The sequence below is a fragment of the Piliocolobus tephrosceles genome, chromosome 21, assembly GCF_002776525.5.
Source record: "Piliocolobus tephrosceles isolate RC106 chromosome 21, ASM277652v3, whole genome shotgun sequence".
Lineage (NCBI taxonomy): Eukaryota > Metazoa > Chordata > Mammalia > Primates > Cercopithecidae > Piliocolobus > Piliocolobus tephrosceles.
The window spans coordinates 35,193,499-35,210,577 of record NC_045454.1 but is presented as its reverse complement, the minus strand read 5'-3'; the positions used below and the strand labels follow the sequence as shown (position 1 = coordinate 35,210,577).

Here is a 17,079-nt window from a genome sequence, read left to right as displayed (position 1 = left end):
ATACAAAAAAAAAAAAAAAAAGAAAAAGAGACAGAGTCTCCCTCTGTCGCCCAGGCTGGAGTGCAGCGGCGCGATCTCCACTCACTGCAAGCTCTGCCGCCTCCCGGGTTCACGCCATTCTCCTGCCTCAGCCTCCCAAGTAGCTGGGACTACAGGCGCCCGCCACCACGCACGGCTAATTTTTTTTTTTTTTTTTGTATTTTCAGTGGAGACCGGGTTTCACTGTGTTCACCAGGATGGTCTCGATCTCCTGACCTCGTGATCCGCTCGCCTCAGCCTCCCAAAGTGCTGGGATTACAGGCGTGAGCCACCGCGCCCGGCCAATTTTGTAAATTTAGTAGAGACCGGGTGTCTCCATGTTGGTCAGGCTGAATTTGAACTCCCGACCTCAGGTGATCTGCCTGCTTTGGCCTCTCAAAGTGCTGGGATTACAGGCATGAGCCACCTCGCCTGGCCAATTTAAATTTAAAAATTTAAATAAAAATTTAATTTAAAAATTAGCCCAGCTACTCAGGGGGCTAAGGCAGGAGAATCTATGGAACCCAGGAGGTGGAGGTTGCAGTCAGCCAAGATGGTGCCATGCACTACAGCCTGGGTGTCAGAGTGAAACCCCGTCTCAAAAAAAAAAAAAAAAAAAAAATAAAATTAAATAAAATTTTTGGTGGGTGCTGGCGCACACCCCTATTATCCCCGCACTTTGGGAGGCTGTGGTGGGCAGATGGCTTGAGCTCAAGAGTTCAAGACCAGCCTGGGCAACATGGTGAAACCCCATCTCTTCAAAAAATACAAAAATTAGTCGGGTGTGGTGGTGCACACCTGTAATCCCAGCTACTCTGGAGGCTGAGGAGGAAGGGAGGCAGAGGTTGCAGTGAACTGAGATTGTGCCACTGCACTCCAGCCTGGGCGACAGAGTGAGATCCTGTCTCAATAAATAAATAAACAAACAAACAAACAAACATTTAAGGAAAAAAAACAGTGACACTGGAGGCCAGTGGAGCTGCTGTGTGACCCCGGGCATGGCTCCGTCCCTCTCTGGGCCTCTGGGGTCCATCTATGAAATGAATTGAGGGAGGCGCTGGCTCAGTAGTCCCTTTAGGGTTACCTCATCCCGCTTCTCCTCCCGGACTTGACGGCCTACTGTCTACCCTCTAGTATCCACTGAAACCTGACCTAAGGTCCCAGACCTTCCTTTCAACTCCAAAGACCCATCCTCCCAGGCAGCCTTCCAGGCTGATCACTGTGCCTCCAAGCTCTTCGTTCCTGTTCTGACCCCCGTGACGGACTGCAGGTGACCGTGTTTGTTTATGACCGCCCCCTCCACACCCACACACCTCACTGAGGTGGTGGAAGTCTGGTGGTCTCCTGAACCAGGCTCAGAGGCGGTCAGGGCAGGGGATGGGTTCAGCAGCAGCGCATTCCGCTGCCACGAGAGGGCGCCCGCGTCCCGCAGACGACGCAGAGGCAACTCCCGCTGGAGAAACTCCAAGCGACTTTTCTTTGGGGAAACTAAAGCCCAGAGAGGTGTCACGTGGTCCCGAAACCACACCGCAGCCGTGGACCTGGGGGTGCCCGGGCGTCCCCTGCATTCAGCTCTGTGGTGGGAAGGGGGCTGAGGATGACTGGAGCAGGCACAAGGGCTGCGGGGAAGGTAGAGTTTGCCAGAGGGTGAAAATTGGGAAAGGAACATCAGGTCGCAGGTACCGCTCCTGGGCGAATGCGCCGAGGCGCGACCGCGTGACGATATGACGGTATGTCAGGAGCAGGTTGATGACCCGGGAGCGAGGCTCTTGGAGGAGTCCGGCTGGGGCTGCACGATGATCCATGCACAACTTTCTGAGGTCAGGACTGATTTTTATTTTCTCTCGGCTCTACAGAGGTGGAAACTGAGGCTCCAAGAGGTTGTCATTTGCCCAGAGCCACCAGCTGAACGGGACTTGAATCAGGGAAGGGGTGCAGCAGGCACCAGTGTGGAGGGCGGTCCCACTCACCTCCTCCACTTCTCCCTTTGCATAGCGGGGGAAACAAGCCTGGAACAGTCATAGGCTCTCAGGCCCTCAACTGGGGCGAGAGCCCCCCGCCCCAAGTTGGGCTGGACATGCCTCGAGTCACGTCTACGAGTGGCGGCTGGTGAGCGATTAAGCCGAGAGGCTGAAAGCTCTGCTAGGTGACCTCAGGCCTGGGCCCTGCCTCTGGACCTCTTTTTCTCCTCTTTGCTCCTGGGGTCCGCGAGAGACCAGCTTTGGCCGCCTCAGGGCTTCAGTTTCTCCCAGGGTCCAAGAAGGAGTGGGGCAGCGTGGGGCAGCCGGCGGTGAGCAGGGGCGTTTGTTATTTTGCTCCACGCTTCGGCAGAGCCACGCCCCTTGTCGCGCTATTGGTGGAGTCCCTTCAGGGGGCGGGGGAGAGACGGTGACCCCGCCCCTCCGCCCTGCCGTATAAAAGCGGCGCCGACGCACGGCGCGGGGATTTTCTGCTCGGGCTAGTGAGCGCGCCTGCGCGTTGAGGGCGATTTTGCGTTCTGAGGCTGCAGCGTCGGCACCTTGAGCTGCCGGTTCACGGGTTCGAGGCCAGGTTCTGCGTGTCGTGGGTTCGCACCCCGGACGCGATGCTATTCGACAAGGTGAAAGCGTTCTCGGTGCAATTGGACGGTGCGACCGCAGGCGCCGAGCCCGTGTTCAGCGGCGGCCAGGCCGTGGCGGGCCGGGTGCTGCTGGAGCTGGCAAGTGCCGTGCGCGTGGGTGCCCTGAGGCTGCGCGCGCGGGGCCGCGCCCATGTGCACTGGACCGAGTCGCGCAGCGCGGGCTCGAGCACGGCTTACACGCAGAGCTACAGTGAGCGCATGGAGGTCGTAAGCCACCGTGCCACGCTCCTGGCGCCAGGTATGGATGGGTGACCCCTGCTCGGCGCACCGGTTGTGTGCCAGCCACCACCTGGATGGCGGTACCTTTGTCAGCCCTGGGACCCCAACGCAAGCGCTCAGTCGCCTCCTTTTGCTCCTACCTGCAGATACTGGGGAGACCACGACGCTGCCTCCTGGGCGCCATGAGTTCCTGTTCAGCTTCCAGCTGCCCCCGTAAGTCCTCTGAGGTGCGGGGTTGCACTAAGCCTGCAGCCCCTTCCAGATTTGTACTTCCAATACTGGATATCTGGGCACCTCTGAGCCCCAAGACCCTCCCCCTCGGAGGCCCCTAGGGTGTCTGTGTCTCCTTCTCCCTGCCTTGTGTCTCTGTATCTTGCCCCCTGAAGTCCCATCCCTCCACCCCAGGACCCTGGTGACATCCTTCGAGGGCAAACATGGTAGTGTCCGCTACTGTATCAAGGCAACCCTGCACCGGCCCTGGGTCCCAGCACACCGGGCAAGGAAGGTGTTTACTGTCATTGAGCCTGTGGATATCAACACGCCAGCCCTGCTGGTGAGTGGCCACCCTTGGGGGGGTAGGATGGGAGCATTGTAGGAAGGGGCCTGGCTGCTGGGTGACGCCAACCGATAAGATGGAGGTCATAGGTGGGCCCTGGCAGAGAGGGAGGCAGGTGTGGGAATGCGTGTGGAATCCACTGCTATCTGCACCCATTTGCCGTGTGACTCTGAGCAAGTGTCTTGCCCTCTCTGAGCCTCAGGTGCCTCTTCTGTGAAACAGACCAGAGCTAGGGCTTACCAAGAGCGAATTACACACCAAACACTTGGCTTGTACATTTCATTTCTGGTTTTATAAGATGGGTTGTGTCCCTGGCTCTATTTAACAGATAGTTCCTGGATTGTTAAAAAGAAACCAAGCCCTGCCCAAAGTCCTCCCTCAGCTGGGGGTGGTTTGGAAGCTCCACAGCGACTGTGGTTTGCACAAAGTGACTCATCCACATCACTTTCCTCTACACCGACAGGCACCTCAAGCGGGGGCTCGGGAAAAGCTTGCCCGATCCTGGTACTGTAACCGTGGCCTCGTCTCCCTTTCGGCCAAGATCGACCGGAAGGGCTACACCCCAGGTAGCAGGCGGACGGGACTGGGTCGGGATGGGAGCTGGTGTCGGGGCTGGAGGGGAAACTGAGGCCCCACTGCTCCTCACTGCAGGAGAGGTCATCCCTGTCTTTGCCGAGATCGACAACAGCTCCACACGTCCTGTGCTGCCTCGGGCAGCCGTGGTGCAGACACAGACGTTCATGGCCCGAGGCGCCCGAAAGCAGAAACGGGCGGTGGTGGCCAGCCTCGCAGGAGAGCCGGTGGGCCCCGGGCAGCGGGCGCTGTGGCAGGGCCGGGCACTGCGGATCCCGCCAGTAGGTCCTTCCATCCTGCACTGCCGTGTTCTGCACGTGGACTATGCACTCAAGGTAGGGCACCCTGCTGGCCCTGGGGGACAGCGGCCACATTCACCCTGTATTCCCTCAGACTGGGGGAAGCTGAGGCCTCAGTCTCCCCAGGCATAGGACAGAGGTGGGAGTCGGGGAGGTTGTCTGGGCACCCTCCCTCATGGCTCCTTCCTCCAGGTCTGTGTGGATATCCCGGGAACGTCCAAGTTGCTGCTGGAGCTGCCACTGGTGATTGGCACCATTCCCTTGCACCCTTTTGGCAGCCGTTCTTCCAGCGTGGGCAGCCATGCCAGCTTCCTGCTGGACTGGAGGCTGGGGGCCTTGCCGGAGCGGCCTGAGGGTAAGCTCCCACCGTGCTTGCATGCAGAGGGTGGGTGGATACACGGAGAGGTGGACGCCGGGTCAACTCTCTCACCACGAGTCCCCCGGAATCCCAACCAAAGGACACACAGCCTGGCAGCCCCCTAGCTGGCACAAGCCAGCTCCTGGCCCCTGGTCCCTTGGAGGAGGGCTCTCTCTTGCCAAACTCACCCGTCCTGTCTCTCACTTCCAGCTCCTCCTGAGTACTCAGAGGTGGTAGCCGACACTGAGGTGGCAGCCTTGGGGCAGAGCCCCTTCCCACTCCCTCAGGACCCCGAAATGAGCCTTGAAGGCCCGTTCTTCGCCTACATCCAAGAGTTCCGCTACCGCCCACCACCCCTGTACTCTGAGGTGAGCTCAGGGGTCTGAGAACCACCCACGCCTCTCTGGGCCCTGGGAGCCTCGATGGGGTGGCAGACATAGTAGATGGGTTTGTTTTTTGTTTTTTAGACAGGCTCTTGCTCTGTCACCCAGGCTGGAGTGCAGTGGCATAATCATAGCTCACTGCACCCTCAACCTCCTGGGCTCAAGCAATCCTCTCGCCTCAGCCTCTTGAGTAGCTGGGACTACAGGCGCATGCCGCCACATCCTGCATTTGTGTTTTATTTTATTTTGCTTTGGTTTTTGAGATGCAGTTTCACTCTTGTCACCCAGGCTGAAGTGCAATGGTGCGATCTCGGCTCACTTCAACCTCTGCATCCCTGGTACAAGCAATTCTTCTGCCTCAGCCTCCCGAGTAGCTGGGATGACAGGTGTTAGCTACCAGCCCAGCTAATTTTTGTATTTTTAGTAGAGACAGGGTTTCAACTCTACTCTTTAGTAGAGTTGGTCAGGTTGGTCTCGAACTCCTGACCTCAGGTTATCGCCTGCCTTAGCATCCCAAAGTGCTGGGATTATATGCGTGAGCCACCACGCCTGGTCAATTTTTGCATTTTTTGTAGAAATGGGGTCTCACTATGTTGCCCAGGCTGGTCTTGAACTCCTGGGCTCAAGTGAACTCCTGAACTCCTCCTACCTTGGCCTCCCCAAAGTGCTGGGATTACAGGCGTCAGCCACTGCACCCAGTTGGCAGTGGATTTTAATTGTTGACACAATTTCTATACATACAGTCGGCCCTCTGCATTAGCTGGTTTGGAATCTGCAAATTCAACCAAACATGGGTCAGAGACATTTGAAAAATAAATACATACATGGATAATACAGATTAAAAATATGATAGGCTGGGTGCGGGGGCTCACGCCTGTAATCCCAGCACTTGGAGAAGCCAAGATGGGAGGACTGCTTGAGGCCAGGAGTATAAGACCAACCTGCTGGTACCGTAGCAATACCCCCATCTCTACTGCAAATAATACAAAATTACCCAGGCGTGGTGGAGCCCCTCTATGGTCGGGAGGCTGAGGCAGGAGGATCACTTGAGCCCAGGAGTTTGAGGCTACAGTTAGTAATGATTGTGCTACTACACGCTCCAGTCTGGGAGACAAAACAAGATCTCATCTCAATACTACTACTAATAGTAATAATGCAGCATAACAGTGATTAAATAGCATTTATATTGTGTGTGTGTGTGTGTGTGTGTGTGTGTGTATATATATATATATTTTTTTTTTTTTTTTTGAGATGGAGACTTGCTGTGTCACCCAGGCTGGAGTGCAGTGACACAATCTTGGCTCACTGCAACCTCCACCTCCCGGATTCAAGCAATTTTCCCTGTCTCAGCCTCCCGAGTAGCTGGGATTACAGGCGTCCACCACCATGCCCGGCTAATTTTTGTATTTTTTTAGTAGAGACAGGGTTTTGCCATGTTGGTCAGGCTGGTCTCGAACTCCTGACTTCAGGTGATCTGCCTGCCTTGGCCTCCCAGAATGCTGGGATTACAGGTGTGAGCCACCACACCCGGCTATAAAGTATTATAGGTAATCTACAAGAGATTTAAAGTACACGGGAGGGCTGGACACTGTGGTTTATGCCTATAATCCCATCACTTTGGGAGGCTGAGGTGAGCAGATCACTTGAGGTCAGGAGTTTGAGACCAGCCTGGCCAACATGGCAAAACCGGGTCTCTACCAAAAATTAGCCGGGCGTGGTGGCATCCACCTGTGATCCCAGCTACTCAGGAGGCTGAGGCGGGAGAATCGCTTGAACCCAACGGGTAGAGGTTGCAGTGAGCCGAGATCGTGCCACTGCATTCCAGCCTGGGTGACAGAGCGAGACTCTGTCTTGAAAAATAAAATGAGACCGGGCGTGGTAGCTCACACCTGTAATCCCAGCACTTTGGGAGGCCAAGACGGGTGGATCACGAGGTCAGGAGATTGAGACCATCCTGGTGAACACGGTGAAACCCCGTTTCTACTGAAAATACAAAAAAATTAGCCGGGCGTGGTGGCGGGTGCCTGTAGTCCCAGCTTCTAGGGAGGCTGAGGCAGGAGAATGGCGTTAACCCAGGAGGCGGTGGAGCTTTCAGTGAGCGGAGATCGCACCACTGCACTCCAGCCTGGGCGACAGAGTGAGACTCCGTTTCAAAAAAAAAAAAAGAAAGAAAGAAAAATAAAGTACACAGGAGGATAGGCTTAGACTATCTGCAAATATTATGACATTTTATATCAGAGACCTGAGTATCTGTGGATTTTGGTATCCACGGGGTTCCTGGAACCAATCCCCTGTGAATACCAAGGGACAGTATACGCTCCACTCCAGAACCCTCCTTGCACCCCAGTCTGCCCTAGACACCACCTCCGGATGGCCTCTTCCCCGGTCAAGGGTGGGAGTTGGGAGATGGCTGGATGGGGAGGGGTATTTCTGAATTTCTGTCTCCGGTGTCCTCTCAGGCTTAATGGTAACATTTCTCTCAGGAGGATCCAAACCCACCCTCTGGGGCCATGAGGCCGCGCTGCATGACTTGCTGAACGTCACAGGCACCCCGTGAGGAACAAGGTTGCACACCGGCTTTCAGCCATCGTGACCGTGGGGAGTGGCTGGACCAAGGGCTGACCTCCCCGACTGCATTTAAGCTGGGAAACCAAGTTTCAGAGTGAGGCGGGGCCTTTCAGATATCACATGGGACAGAGGAAGAGCCCAGCTGGAGTCTGACTTACCTGGACCACCACTGTCCTTGTGAGGCATGGAATGTCCAGTGCAGTATCCCAGAGACTGTTTACTAACCTGTCTTCCCAGCCTGTCGGCAGTGCTGGAGTCCACCAGGAGCCTTCCATCTGGGAGAAACAGAGCCAGACATACACAATGCCAGCATCACAAAACCAGAAGAAGAGACCTGCAGCTGTGAGAATCCTGACAGGAAGCAGAGATGGCATCCTTGCGGAAAGGGCATTTTAGCTGAGGCTTTGGAGTACAAACAGGAGCTCAGCAGGCAGACGAATGAGGAAGAAAAGTCAGAGAAGGTCAGAGCTGAGTGACGTTTGGAATCCACCCCGTTTATTGTAGAACTGGGGGTTCAGAGGGCAGGTGCCTCAAAGTTGAGGCCACACAGTGAGGTCCAGTGGGTGAAAGGACCCAGGAACGAGGCGTTCAGGAAAGCAGGTTGTCAGAGCTATGTGGTGTCTGTGGGTGGCAGGGGCAGCCGCTCCAGCCTTTGAAGACTTTGAAAGCCAGAGGTTCCTGGCGCAGGCTTGGACTTCCTGGGAGCTCCTCCAAGTACCCAGGGGCATCAGAGCTGCGTGGGTGTTCCATGGCCCAGGGAACCCAGGTTCAGGGTAGGACAGGCAAGACCAGATACCTAACGTGCAAAGTGAAAGCACTGGGCTCCCCGTTAAATGATGAAGAATTCAAGACAGTGACAACATTACGTCATACCTGGGGACAGAGGTCAGCCTAAGGTGACAGCCCGGGACTACTGTGCTTCCGGAGGCTCCTTGTGTCCTGGAGGAGAAGAGCACTAGAGGGGGCAGCTGGACAAGCTCCCAACTGCAGAGTGCCAGCGCTGGCTGGGGCAGGGCCCCGGCCTGGGACTCAGCATTTCTGATATGCCTTAAGAAATCATTATTTTGTACAGTTATTTTTTAAAAGTAAATGTGTGGAGAAAGAAACCAGGCTTCTTGGTTTATTTTCCGCCTCCATCCGGCTGCTGAGGGAACTGGGACTGCCATTCCTGGTCACTATCTTGGAGACTAAATTCCTGGCCAAGGAAAGCGGAGGGGCCCATGATTCAGAAGGGAAAACTGAGGCCCAGGACTGGGAGAGGGTTGGCCCAAGGACACATGAGGAGGCTGAGCTGGGGTGGGAGCCGAGCGCTGGGCCCCTTACCTGCACTCCCTGTGGGAGTCTCAGAGGCTGGCGGGGGCTGAACAGTGGAAGCCAAGCAGAGAACTCCTCTGTCCTCAGAGAGTGGCGGGCTGGGGCTGGGAGGAGCTGCTTGAGTACAGGAACATCCTGTTACCTGAGTCGAGGTTTGGTTTTTGTAGGTTTTTTTTTTTTTTTGGTGGTGGTTTTTTGTTTTTAGAGGGAGTCTTGCTGTGTCGCCCAGGCTGGAGTGCAGTGGTGTGATCTCAGCTCACTGCAACCTCTGCCTCCTGGGTTCAAGCGATTCTCCTGCCTCAGCCTCCCAAGTAGCTGGGATTACAAGTGCCTGCCACCATACCTGGCTAATTTTTGAATTTTTAGTAGAGATGGGGTTTCTTTTTTTTCTTTTCTTTTCTTTTCTTTTTTTTTTAAGACAGAGTTTCATTCTGTCACCAGGCTGGAGTGCAATGGCTTGGTCTTGGCTCACTGCAACCTCCACCTCCCAGGTTCAAACTATTCTCCTGTTTCAGCCTCGAAAGTAGCTGGAATTACAGGCATGTGCCACCACACCCGGCTAATTTTTCTATTTTTTTTAATAGAGACAGGGTTTCACCATGTTGGCCAGGCTGGTTTCAAACTCCTGACCTCAGGTGATCTGCCTCCCTCAGCCTCCGAAAGTACTGGGATTACAGGCGTGAGCCACCATGCCTAACCCTGGATTTGTTTTTATTGAGGTAAAATTAACATATTATAAAATTCGCCATTTGAAAGTGTTCAATTTAGTACACTTTACAATGTAGCATTTAGTATAGTCATAATGTTTCTTTTGTTTTGAGACAGTCTCACTCTGTTGCCCAGGTTGGACTGCAATGGCCCCATCACAGCAGCCTCAACCTCCTGGGCTCAAGAGATCCACTTGCCGCAGCCCCCCAAGCAGTTGGGACCACAAGTGTGTACCACCACACCCAGCTAATTATTTTTTTGTAGAGACATGCTCTCCCTTTGTTTCCCAGGTGGGTCTCGAACTCCTGGGCTCAAGCAGTCCTCCTGCCTCAGCCTCCCAAAGTGCTGGGATTACAGGTATGAGCCACCACAACCGACCTGGCTATTCACAATGTTATGCAACCATCACCACCATCTATTTCCAGAACATTTCTATCCCTGCCAAAGGAAACCCCGTCCCCACTAGTGATTAATCCCCATTCCCCCTCCCCCACCTCTGGCAACCACTAATCCACTTTCTGTCTCTATGGATTTGCCTGTTTTGAACATTTCACATCAATGGAATCATGCAGCCTTTTGTGTCTGGCTTTTATCACTCAGCGTGTTTTCGGGGTTCATCCACATTGTACCATGTATCATTCCTTTTTCTGGTTGAATAATATTCCATTGTCTGCATAGACCACATTGTGTTTAGCCATTCATCCGTGGATGGACATCTGGGCTGTTTCCATGGCTTCGCTATAGTGAATCTTGCTGCTAAGAACACATGTGGGCCGGGCGCGGTGGCTCAAGCCTGTAATCCCAGCACTTTGGGAGGCCGAGACGGGCGGATCACAAGGTCAGGAGATCGAGACCACCCTGGCTAATACGGTGAAACCCCGTCTCTACTAAAGAATACAAAAAACTAGCCGGGCGACGAGGCGGGCGCCTGTAGTCCCAGCTACTCGGGAGGCTGAGGCAGGAGAATGGCGTAAACCTGGGAGGCGGAGCTTGCAGTGAGCTGAGATCCGGCCACCGCACTCCAGCCTGGGCGACAGAGCCAGACTCCGTCTCAAAAAAAAAAAAAAGAACACATGTGTTCAAGGATTTCTTTGAAAACCCGTGGAGTTGTTAGGTGGCCCTAGTGGCATGCGGCTGTTATTCTTCTGGAGTTACAGGTGGGGATAGTGAGCTCAAGAGAAAGAGACTAGCCTGGCCGACATGGTGAAATCCTGTCTCTTCTAAAAAGAATTTTAAAATTAGCCAGCTGTGGTGGCAGGCACTTGTAATCTCAGCTACTCGGGAGGCTGAGGCAGAAGAATCACTTGGACCCAGGAGGTAGAGGCTGCAGTGAGCCGAGATCATGCCACTGCACTCCAGCCTGGGTGACAGAGTGAGACCCTTTCTCAAAAAAAAAAAAGGAAGAAGGAAAGGAAAGGAAGGGAAAAGAAAAGAAAGTGGGGGAGGGAGGCAGAGAGAAAGAGGGAGGAAAGAGGAAGGGAGGGAGGAAGGGAGGAAGGAAGGAAGGAAGGAAGGAAGGAAGGAAGGAAGGAAGGAAGAAAGGTTGGAAGGAAAGAAGGAAAGAAAGAAGGAAGGAAAAGAGATGCCCTACCCAGGGTCCCACAGTCAGGACTGAGACAGCCAGCACTCAAAACTGCCCCTTAGGCCAGGCACAGTGGCTCACACATGTAAATCCCAGCACTTTGGGAGGCCAAAGCAGGAGGATCGCTTGAGCCCATGAGTTTGAGACCAGCCTGGGCAACATAGCAAGATCCTGACTCTACAAAAAAAATATTAAAAATTAACCAGGTGTGGCAGTGTGGACCTCTAATTCTAGCTACTCAGGAGGATGAGGTTGGGAGTATCACTCGAGCCTGGGAAGTCAAGGCTGCAGCGAGCTATGATCGCACCACTGCACTCTAGCCTGGGTGACAGAGCAAGATCCTGTCTCAAAAAATATATATAAACACTGCCCCTTAGACTCCAGTGTCCATGCCCCCCTCAGGCCACATGATACTGTGCCCCTCAAGCTCCTGCTGAAGCTCTACCTGTCCCACCTAAGCCCTCATGCCCCTCCAAGTGTGGGCAAGGCCTTATTGAAACCCTGGTCTGGGCCAGGCGCGGTGGCTCATGCCTGTAATCCCAGCACTTTGGGAGGCTGAGGCTGGCGGATCATGAGGTCAGGAGATCGAGACCATCCTGGCTTACATGATGAAACCCCGTCTCTACTAAAAATACAAAAAATTAGCCAGGCATGGTGGCAGGGGCCTGTAGTCCCAGCTACTCAGGAGGCCGAGGCAGGAGAATGGCGTGAACCTGGGAGGCGGAGCTTGCAGTGAGCCGAGATCCTGCCACTGTACTCCAGCCTGGGCAACAGAGCGAGACTCCGTCTCAAAAAAAAAAAAAAATCCTAGTCTGATACCCCAGGATGTCCCAGTCAGCCTGCCCAAGGCAGCAGAAATTAACTGGCAGGCTGGAGTGGCCATTGTCAGGGCCAGGAGCCAGGGATGAGGACTGGGGGACCCAGGGACTGGACACAAGGAGATCTGCGTTAGGACTTGGCTCTGTGTGTGATTCCAGGCAGGTCACCTTGTATCTGAGCCTGTTTTGTCATCTGAGACTCTGGGAGACAGCCCACCCCTCACACCCTGCCACAGTCCTCAATCACTTCCTTCCTCTGGCCTGAGGGTGAGCCCTCCTTTCCTGCTACCCCTGGTCCTAAGGTCCACCGAGACCTCCTTTGACCTGGCATCAAGCTTGGAGCATGCCATATGTGGGAGGTCCCGGGGGCCAGGCGGAGGGGAAGTGTTCCCACAACACAGTCACTAGAAGCCGAACTGACACTCTCAGTAGGAAATGAGTTCTTTGTCACGCGGGGTGTGCAAGACATAAGATATCAGTTTCCAGATCCATGTTCCCAAACAGAGGAGAGTCTACGGTATTTATTCCAGCGAGGGATGTGGGTACAGTGATTCCACCCAGCGGGGGTGGGAGGACAAGACGCCCGGTGTCCTCAGGACTCCTGAGTCTGCAGCTATGGGGAACTTGATCCCAACAGAAGCAGAACTTTCCGGTTCAGATGATCGACAACCAGGATAAAGCTGGCCCAGGTAGTCCCAATAAAGGAAACTTCCTGAACTTCCCAGGGAGGGGCCCAGGGAACCCAAAGGTAGGTGGTCAATTTCTATCCAACATGAAATAAGGCCAGGCACGGTGGCTCATGCCTGCAATCCCAGCACTTTGAAAGGCTGAGGTGGGAGGATCACGTGAGGCCACGAGTTTGAGACCAACCTGGTCAACAGAGTGAGACTCCATCTCTACAAAAAAAAAAAAAAAAAAGTAAACATTAGCCGGGCCTGATGGCATGTGGTCCCAGTTACTCAGGAGACTGAGGCAGGAAGATCACTTGGCCCAGGAGGTCTAGCCTGCAGTGAGCTGTGATCAAACCACTGTACTCCAGCCTGGGTGATGTGGCAAGAATTTTTCTTAAATAATAATAATAATAATAATAACAACAACAAACCCCGCACCTCTATAGGCCCGTAAGACTCCCTGCCCACCTTTCCCTCCAGCTCCCCATCCCTCCCTGTCTGCTACTCAAACACTCCAAGCTGATTTTTATTTTTATTTTTTAGACAGAGCCTCGCTCTGTTGCCCAGACTGGAGTGCAGTGGCTCAATCTCGGCTCACTGCAACCTCTGCCTCCCAGGTTCAAGTGATTCTGCTGCCTCAGCCTCCCAAGTAGCTGCGACTACAGGTGCGCGCCACCATGCTCAGCTAATTTTTGTATTTTTAGTAGAGACTGGGTTTCACCATACTGGCCAAGCTGGTCTTGAACACCTGACCTCAAATGATCCACCTGCCTGGGCCTCCCAAAGTGCTGGGATTACAGGTGTGAGCCACCACGCCTGGCCCTCCAAGATGATTTTTACCTTGGGGACTTCTCATGTACTAGTTCCCCTGTGAAAAGGCTCTTCCCCCATTGGTGGTTTCTCTTTACCTCCTGGCCTCACCTTTTCAGAGCCACTCCAACCTCCCGGCCAAAGTTGCCACCTACTCCATCACTCCTTCTCCTATCTCTCTGTTCTGTAGTCTTCCTAGCCCTCATCACGCTCTGAAATTACTACCTAGATGTTCATTTGTTTGTCTGACGCTTTGTGGGCAGGGCCAGGTCCAGGCTCTGACCCCAGCCCCAGCGTTATACAGCAGGCATGAGGGTGGTTGACTAAGTGACAGGGGGACTGCTGCTCTGCCTACTCTGATGTGGATGAAGACTCCTCCTTTTTATTTATTTATGTATTTATTTTTGTTTTGTTTTGTTTGAGATGGAGTCTCACTCCCTTGCCCAAGCTGGAGTGGAGAGCCTCAATCTTGGCTCACTGCAAACTCTGCCACCCGAGTTCAAGCAATTCTCATGCCTCGGCCTCCTGAGTCACTTGGGATTACAGGTATGTGCCACCGCACCCAGCTAATTTTTGTATTTTTAGCAGAGTCAGGGTTTCACCATGTTGCCCAGGCTGGTCTTGAACTCCCGACCTCAGGTGATCTGCCCACCTTGGCCTTCCAAAGTGCTGGGATTACAGGCGTGAGCCACCGTGCCCAGCTCGGGTGAAGATTCTGATGGGGGTGGAGGTGTCACCCCTTGCACTTGCTCCCAAGACCCCCTAGAGTCAGACGTGTCCCCCATGCAGAGAGTCAAATGCCAGGTCTCTATCTCTCAATGTCTCTGTCTGTCTCATTCTGACTCTGACCATCTTTTCTTTCCCATCTCTGTCTCTCTCTCAACGTCTCTCTTGCTTACTGTCTCTGTCTCTGTCTCTCAGTCTTGTTGCCTCTGTACTTCTGTCTCTATCTCCCTGTCTCTGTCTCCCTCTATCTCTGACTCTCTCACTATCTATCTTGGCCACCATCTCTCTATCTCTCTGGGTCCCTGACTCTCTCACCATCTCTGCCGCCTGCCCTGGCCCGGCCAGTTGGGGGACAAGGGGTGACAAGCAGTCAGGGCGCCTGCAGCTTGTTTTCCCGCCCATGCTGGCAGGGAGCCCAGCCCTGCCGGGCCACTGTTCAGGAATCCTCCAGCCTCCCCGCTCCAGCCACCAGGCGCGGCCACCGCCAGCCTCTCCACCCAGCACATTCTGTCCCAAGCAAAGAGCGCCAGGGGTGGGGTGGGGGTAGGGGTGGGAGGGGGACACATTCCTGCTGAGCTCTAGTTACAGGACAGCTTGTCCTGGTGGCCCCACCAGCACAGCCTCCTGATGACTCCCCGTCCTGCTCTGGGGTTAGACCTTCCTGAATGAGGCCAAACCCCCTCTTCCAGTTTGTGCCCACCTCAGGGCCTTTGCACCAGCCGTGCCTTCCACCTGGCATTCTGTCTCCCTAGATCTCCCCAACACCTCCTCCGCCTGCACATCTGAGACCTCACATCACCTTCTCAGCAAGTCCTCTCTGTCCCTAGGCCAGGGCACCCCGAATTCCCCTCCTGCTGCCCCAGTGCATTTAACTTCCTGGTCCTCCCCACCTCCCCGGGGTTACATATTCACTCGTTTGTTGATGTGGTGTCTATTACACCAGGGCCCCACTGTGTCCAAGCACCCCGAACACACAGTAGGCAGCTCAGTGAAGGTTTTTACAATTGACATCTTTTCCTCCCAAAGCTCAGCCCGCCCGGGTTCACCCATGTGGCTCCCCAGTTCCTGACCTACCCCACCCCTACCTTGCCCTGCCTCCACCACCCCTGCACATCAATGCACCAGGATTTTCCAAGCCCCCCTGCCTTGGCCCAGGGAGTTCTCTCCACCAGATGTACCTTTCTGAGAGAGGGGCTGGGTGATTTGAGGGGCAGGGGCAGCTGGAGTTCAGACGCACCTTTTGAGCGAGGGGCTGGGCGTCTCTGTCACTGGACTCCAGGCACAGGGCAGTCATGATGTACACACACACATGCAAACACACACGCACACTAAGCCTCTCAGCAACACAGAAAAACCAGCCAGTGAACTCGGGCACAAGCAGCCGGGCATGTGGTGTTCATGGGGTGCTCACATGTGAGGTCCCCCAACTCTTAGGGTGATGCGGTTAGGGCCTGGATCCTACAGGTGGGGCCCAGACGGACGTGGGCTTTGAACCCACGCCAGGTATGCACAAACCTATCCAAACACACACGTCTCTGCCCTCGCTTCCCCCACCCGGAGTCATCCCCCACACCTTGTTTTTGATGTTCAGGAAAGTCCCCAGAAAGCATCGGGCCCGGGCAAGGGGCCAGGAGGAAATGGTGACTCAGCCGGTGTCCATCAGTGCCTGCCACGCTGGGCTGGGTGGCCTGATCTGGACTGGGCGGCCCTATCTGGGAGGATCCACAGAAAACAACAAGAAGAGATGAGGACGTGGGTGTGGGGTAAAAAGGACTTGGCTCAAGAACGATCAGAGAGGGGATGAACCACCCTGTGCTCCAACACTTCAACCCTGCTGGGCCTGATTGACAAGTGGGGAAACTGAGACACAGGGAACAAGTGACTTGGCCAAGGCCCCCCAGCCAAGATGGTACAGGCAAGGGGATCCCTAAGTCCTTAGCACAGGGGTCTGGGGGAGTGTCTACCTGCCCTACATTTTTTTTTTTTTGAGACAGGGTCTCACTCTGTCCGTCAGGCTGGAATGCAGTGGCACGATCTCAGCTCACTGCAATCTCCGCCTCCTGGGTTCAAGTGATTCTCCTGCCTCAGCCTCCAACTAGCTGTGATTACAGGCACCTGCCCTCACGCCCAGCTAATTTTTGTATTTTTAGTAGAGACGAGGTTTCACCATGTTGGCCAGGCTGCTCTCAAACTCCTGACCTCAGGTGATCTGCCCACCTCGGCCTGCCAAAGTGCTCGGATTACAGGCATGAGCCATGGTGCCCGGCTCCCTGCCCTACTTTCTGAGGCTCAGAAAGACCCAGATCTACTTCCTGGTTTCCTGTGTGGTCATGTGACCAAGCCTGGCCAATTAGAGCCTTTTGTTATCACAGACACAGGGATTGGTTCAGGGGTGGGCATGTGATCCTGGCTGGGCCAATCATGTTACGAGTTTGGAGACTCTCTGGAAGAAGGCCTAGATGTAAGGAAAATCATCTTGGAAGCATAATGAGGACAGTGGATCAGAGAGTCGTAAGGACACTGGGGAAGAGCAGAGCAGGACTCACACAACCCCAGATCCCCGTGGAGTCAGGGTGGAGCCAGAGGGAAGGCTGAAGGCTGGAGGGGTCCTCAGAGGCCTTGCAGAAAGGGCATTGGAGTTGGGGCTTTGATGGATGAAGAGGAACTAGGGAAAGGCATCCAGGCAGAAGGAACCGCCTGTACGACCACAGCAGGCAGGTGGGAGCTAGGCGTGTCCTCAGCCACCCCAGTGGCCCCATGGGGCTGGAGCATAGAGAAGCATCTGCAAATGTGTTTATTTATTTAATATTTGAGATGGAGTTTTGCTCTGTTGCCCAGGCTGGAGTGCAGTGGCAC

General features: G+C 54.5%; 1 protein-coding gene and 1 long non-coding RNA gene across 4 annotated transcripts in view; one reads left to right on the top strand and one right to left on the bottom strand.

Moving 5' to 3' along the window:
* The window catches only part of ARRDC2 (arrestin domain containing 2), an 11,753-nt gene extending 3,053 nt beyond the window's left edge, over positions 1-8,700 (top strand). Inside the window, exons 1-8 of one of the 3 annotated variants that reach the window (XM_023229685.2) lie at positions 881-2,876; positions 3,004-3,070; positions 3,263-3,410; positions 3,877-3,979; positions 4,065-4,321; positions 4,478-4,640; positions 4,854-5,011; positions 7,486-8,700. In XM_023229685.2, the coding sequence (XP_023085453.1) occupies positions 2,603-2,876; positions 3,004-3,070; positions 3,263-3,410; positions 3,877-3,979; positions 4,065-4,321; positions 4,478-4,640; positions 4,854-5,011; positions 7,486-7,491 (1,176 nt within the window). In that variant the 5' untranslated portion in view covers positions 881-2,602 and the 3' untranslated portion in view covers positions 7,492-8,700. Of the gene's footprint in view, positions 1-880; positions 2,877-3,003; positions 3,071-3,262; positions 3,411-3,876; positions 3,980-4,064; positions 4,322-4,477; positions 4,641-4,853; positions 5,012-7,485 lie in introns of those variants that run through there. The other 2 variants (XM_023229683.2, XM_023229684.3) reach the window with 2 other exon arrangements.
* On the bottom strand, positions 8,077-15,947 carry LOC111554275. Its single transcript, XR_002735197.2, has 2 exons — positions 15,797-15,947; positions 8,077-9,050 (listed from the first exon to the last, which is right to left on the bottom strand). It is a non-coding gene; the product is annotated as an uncharacterized LOC111554275 (long non-coding RNA).
* Between the last annotated feature and the right edge of the window lie 1,132 nt (positions 15,948-17,079).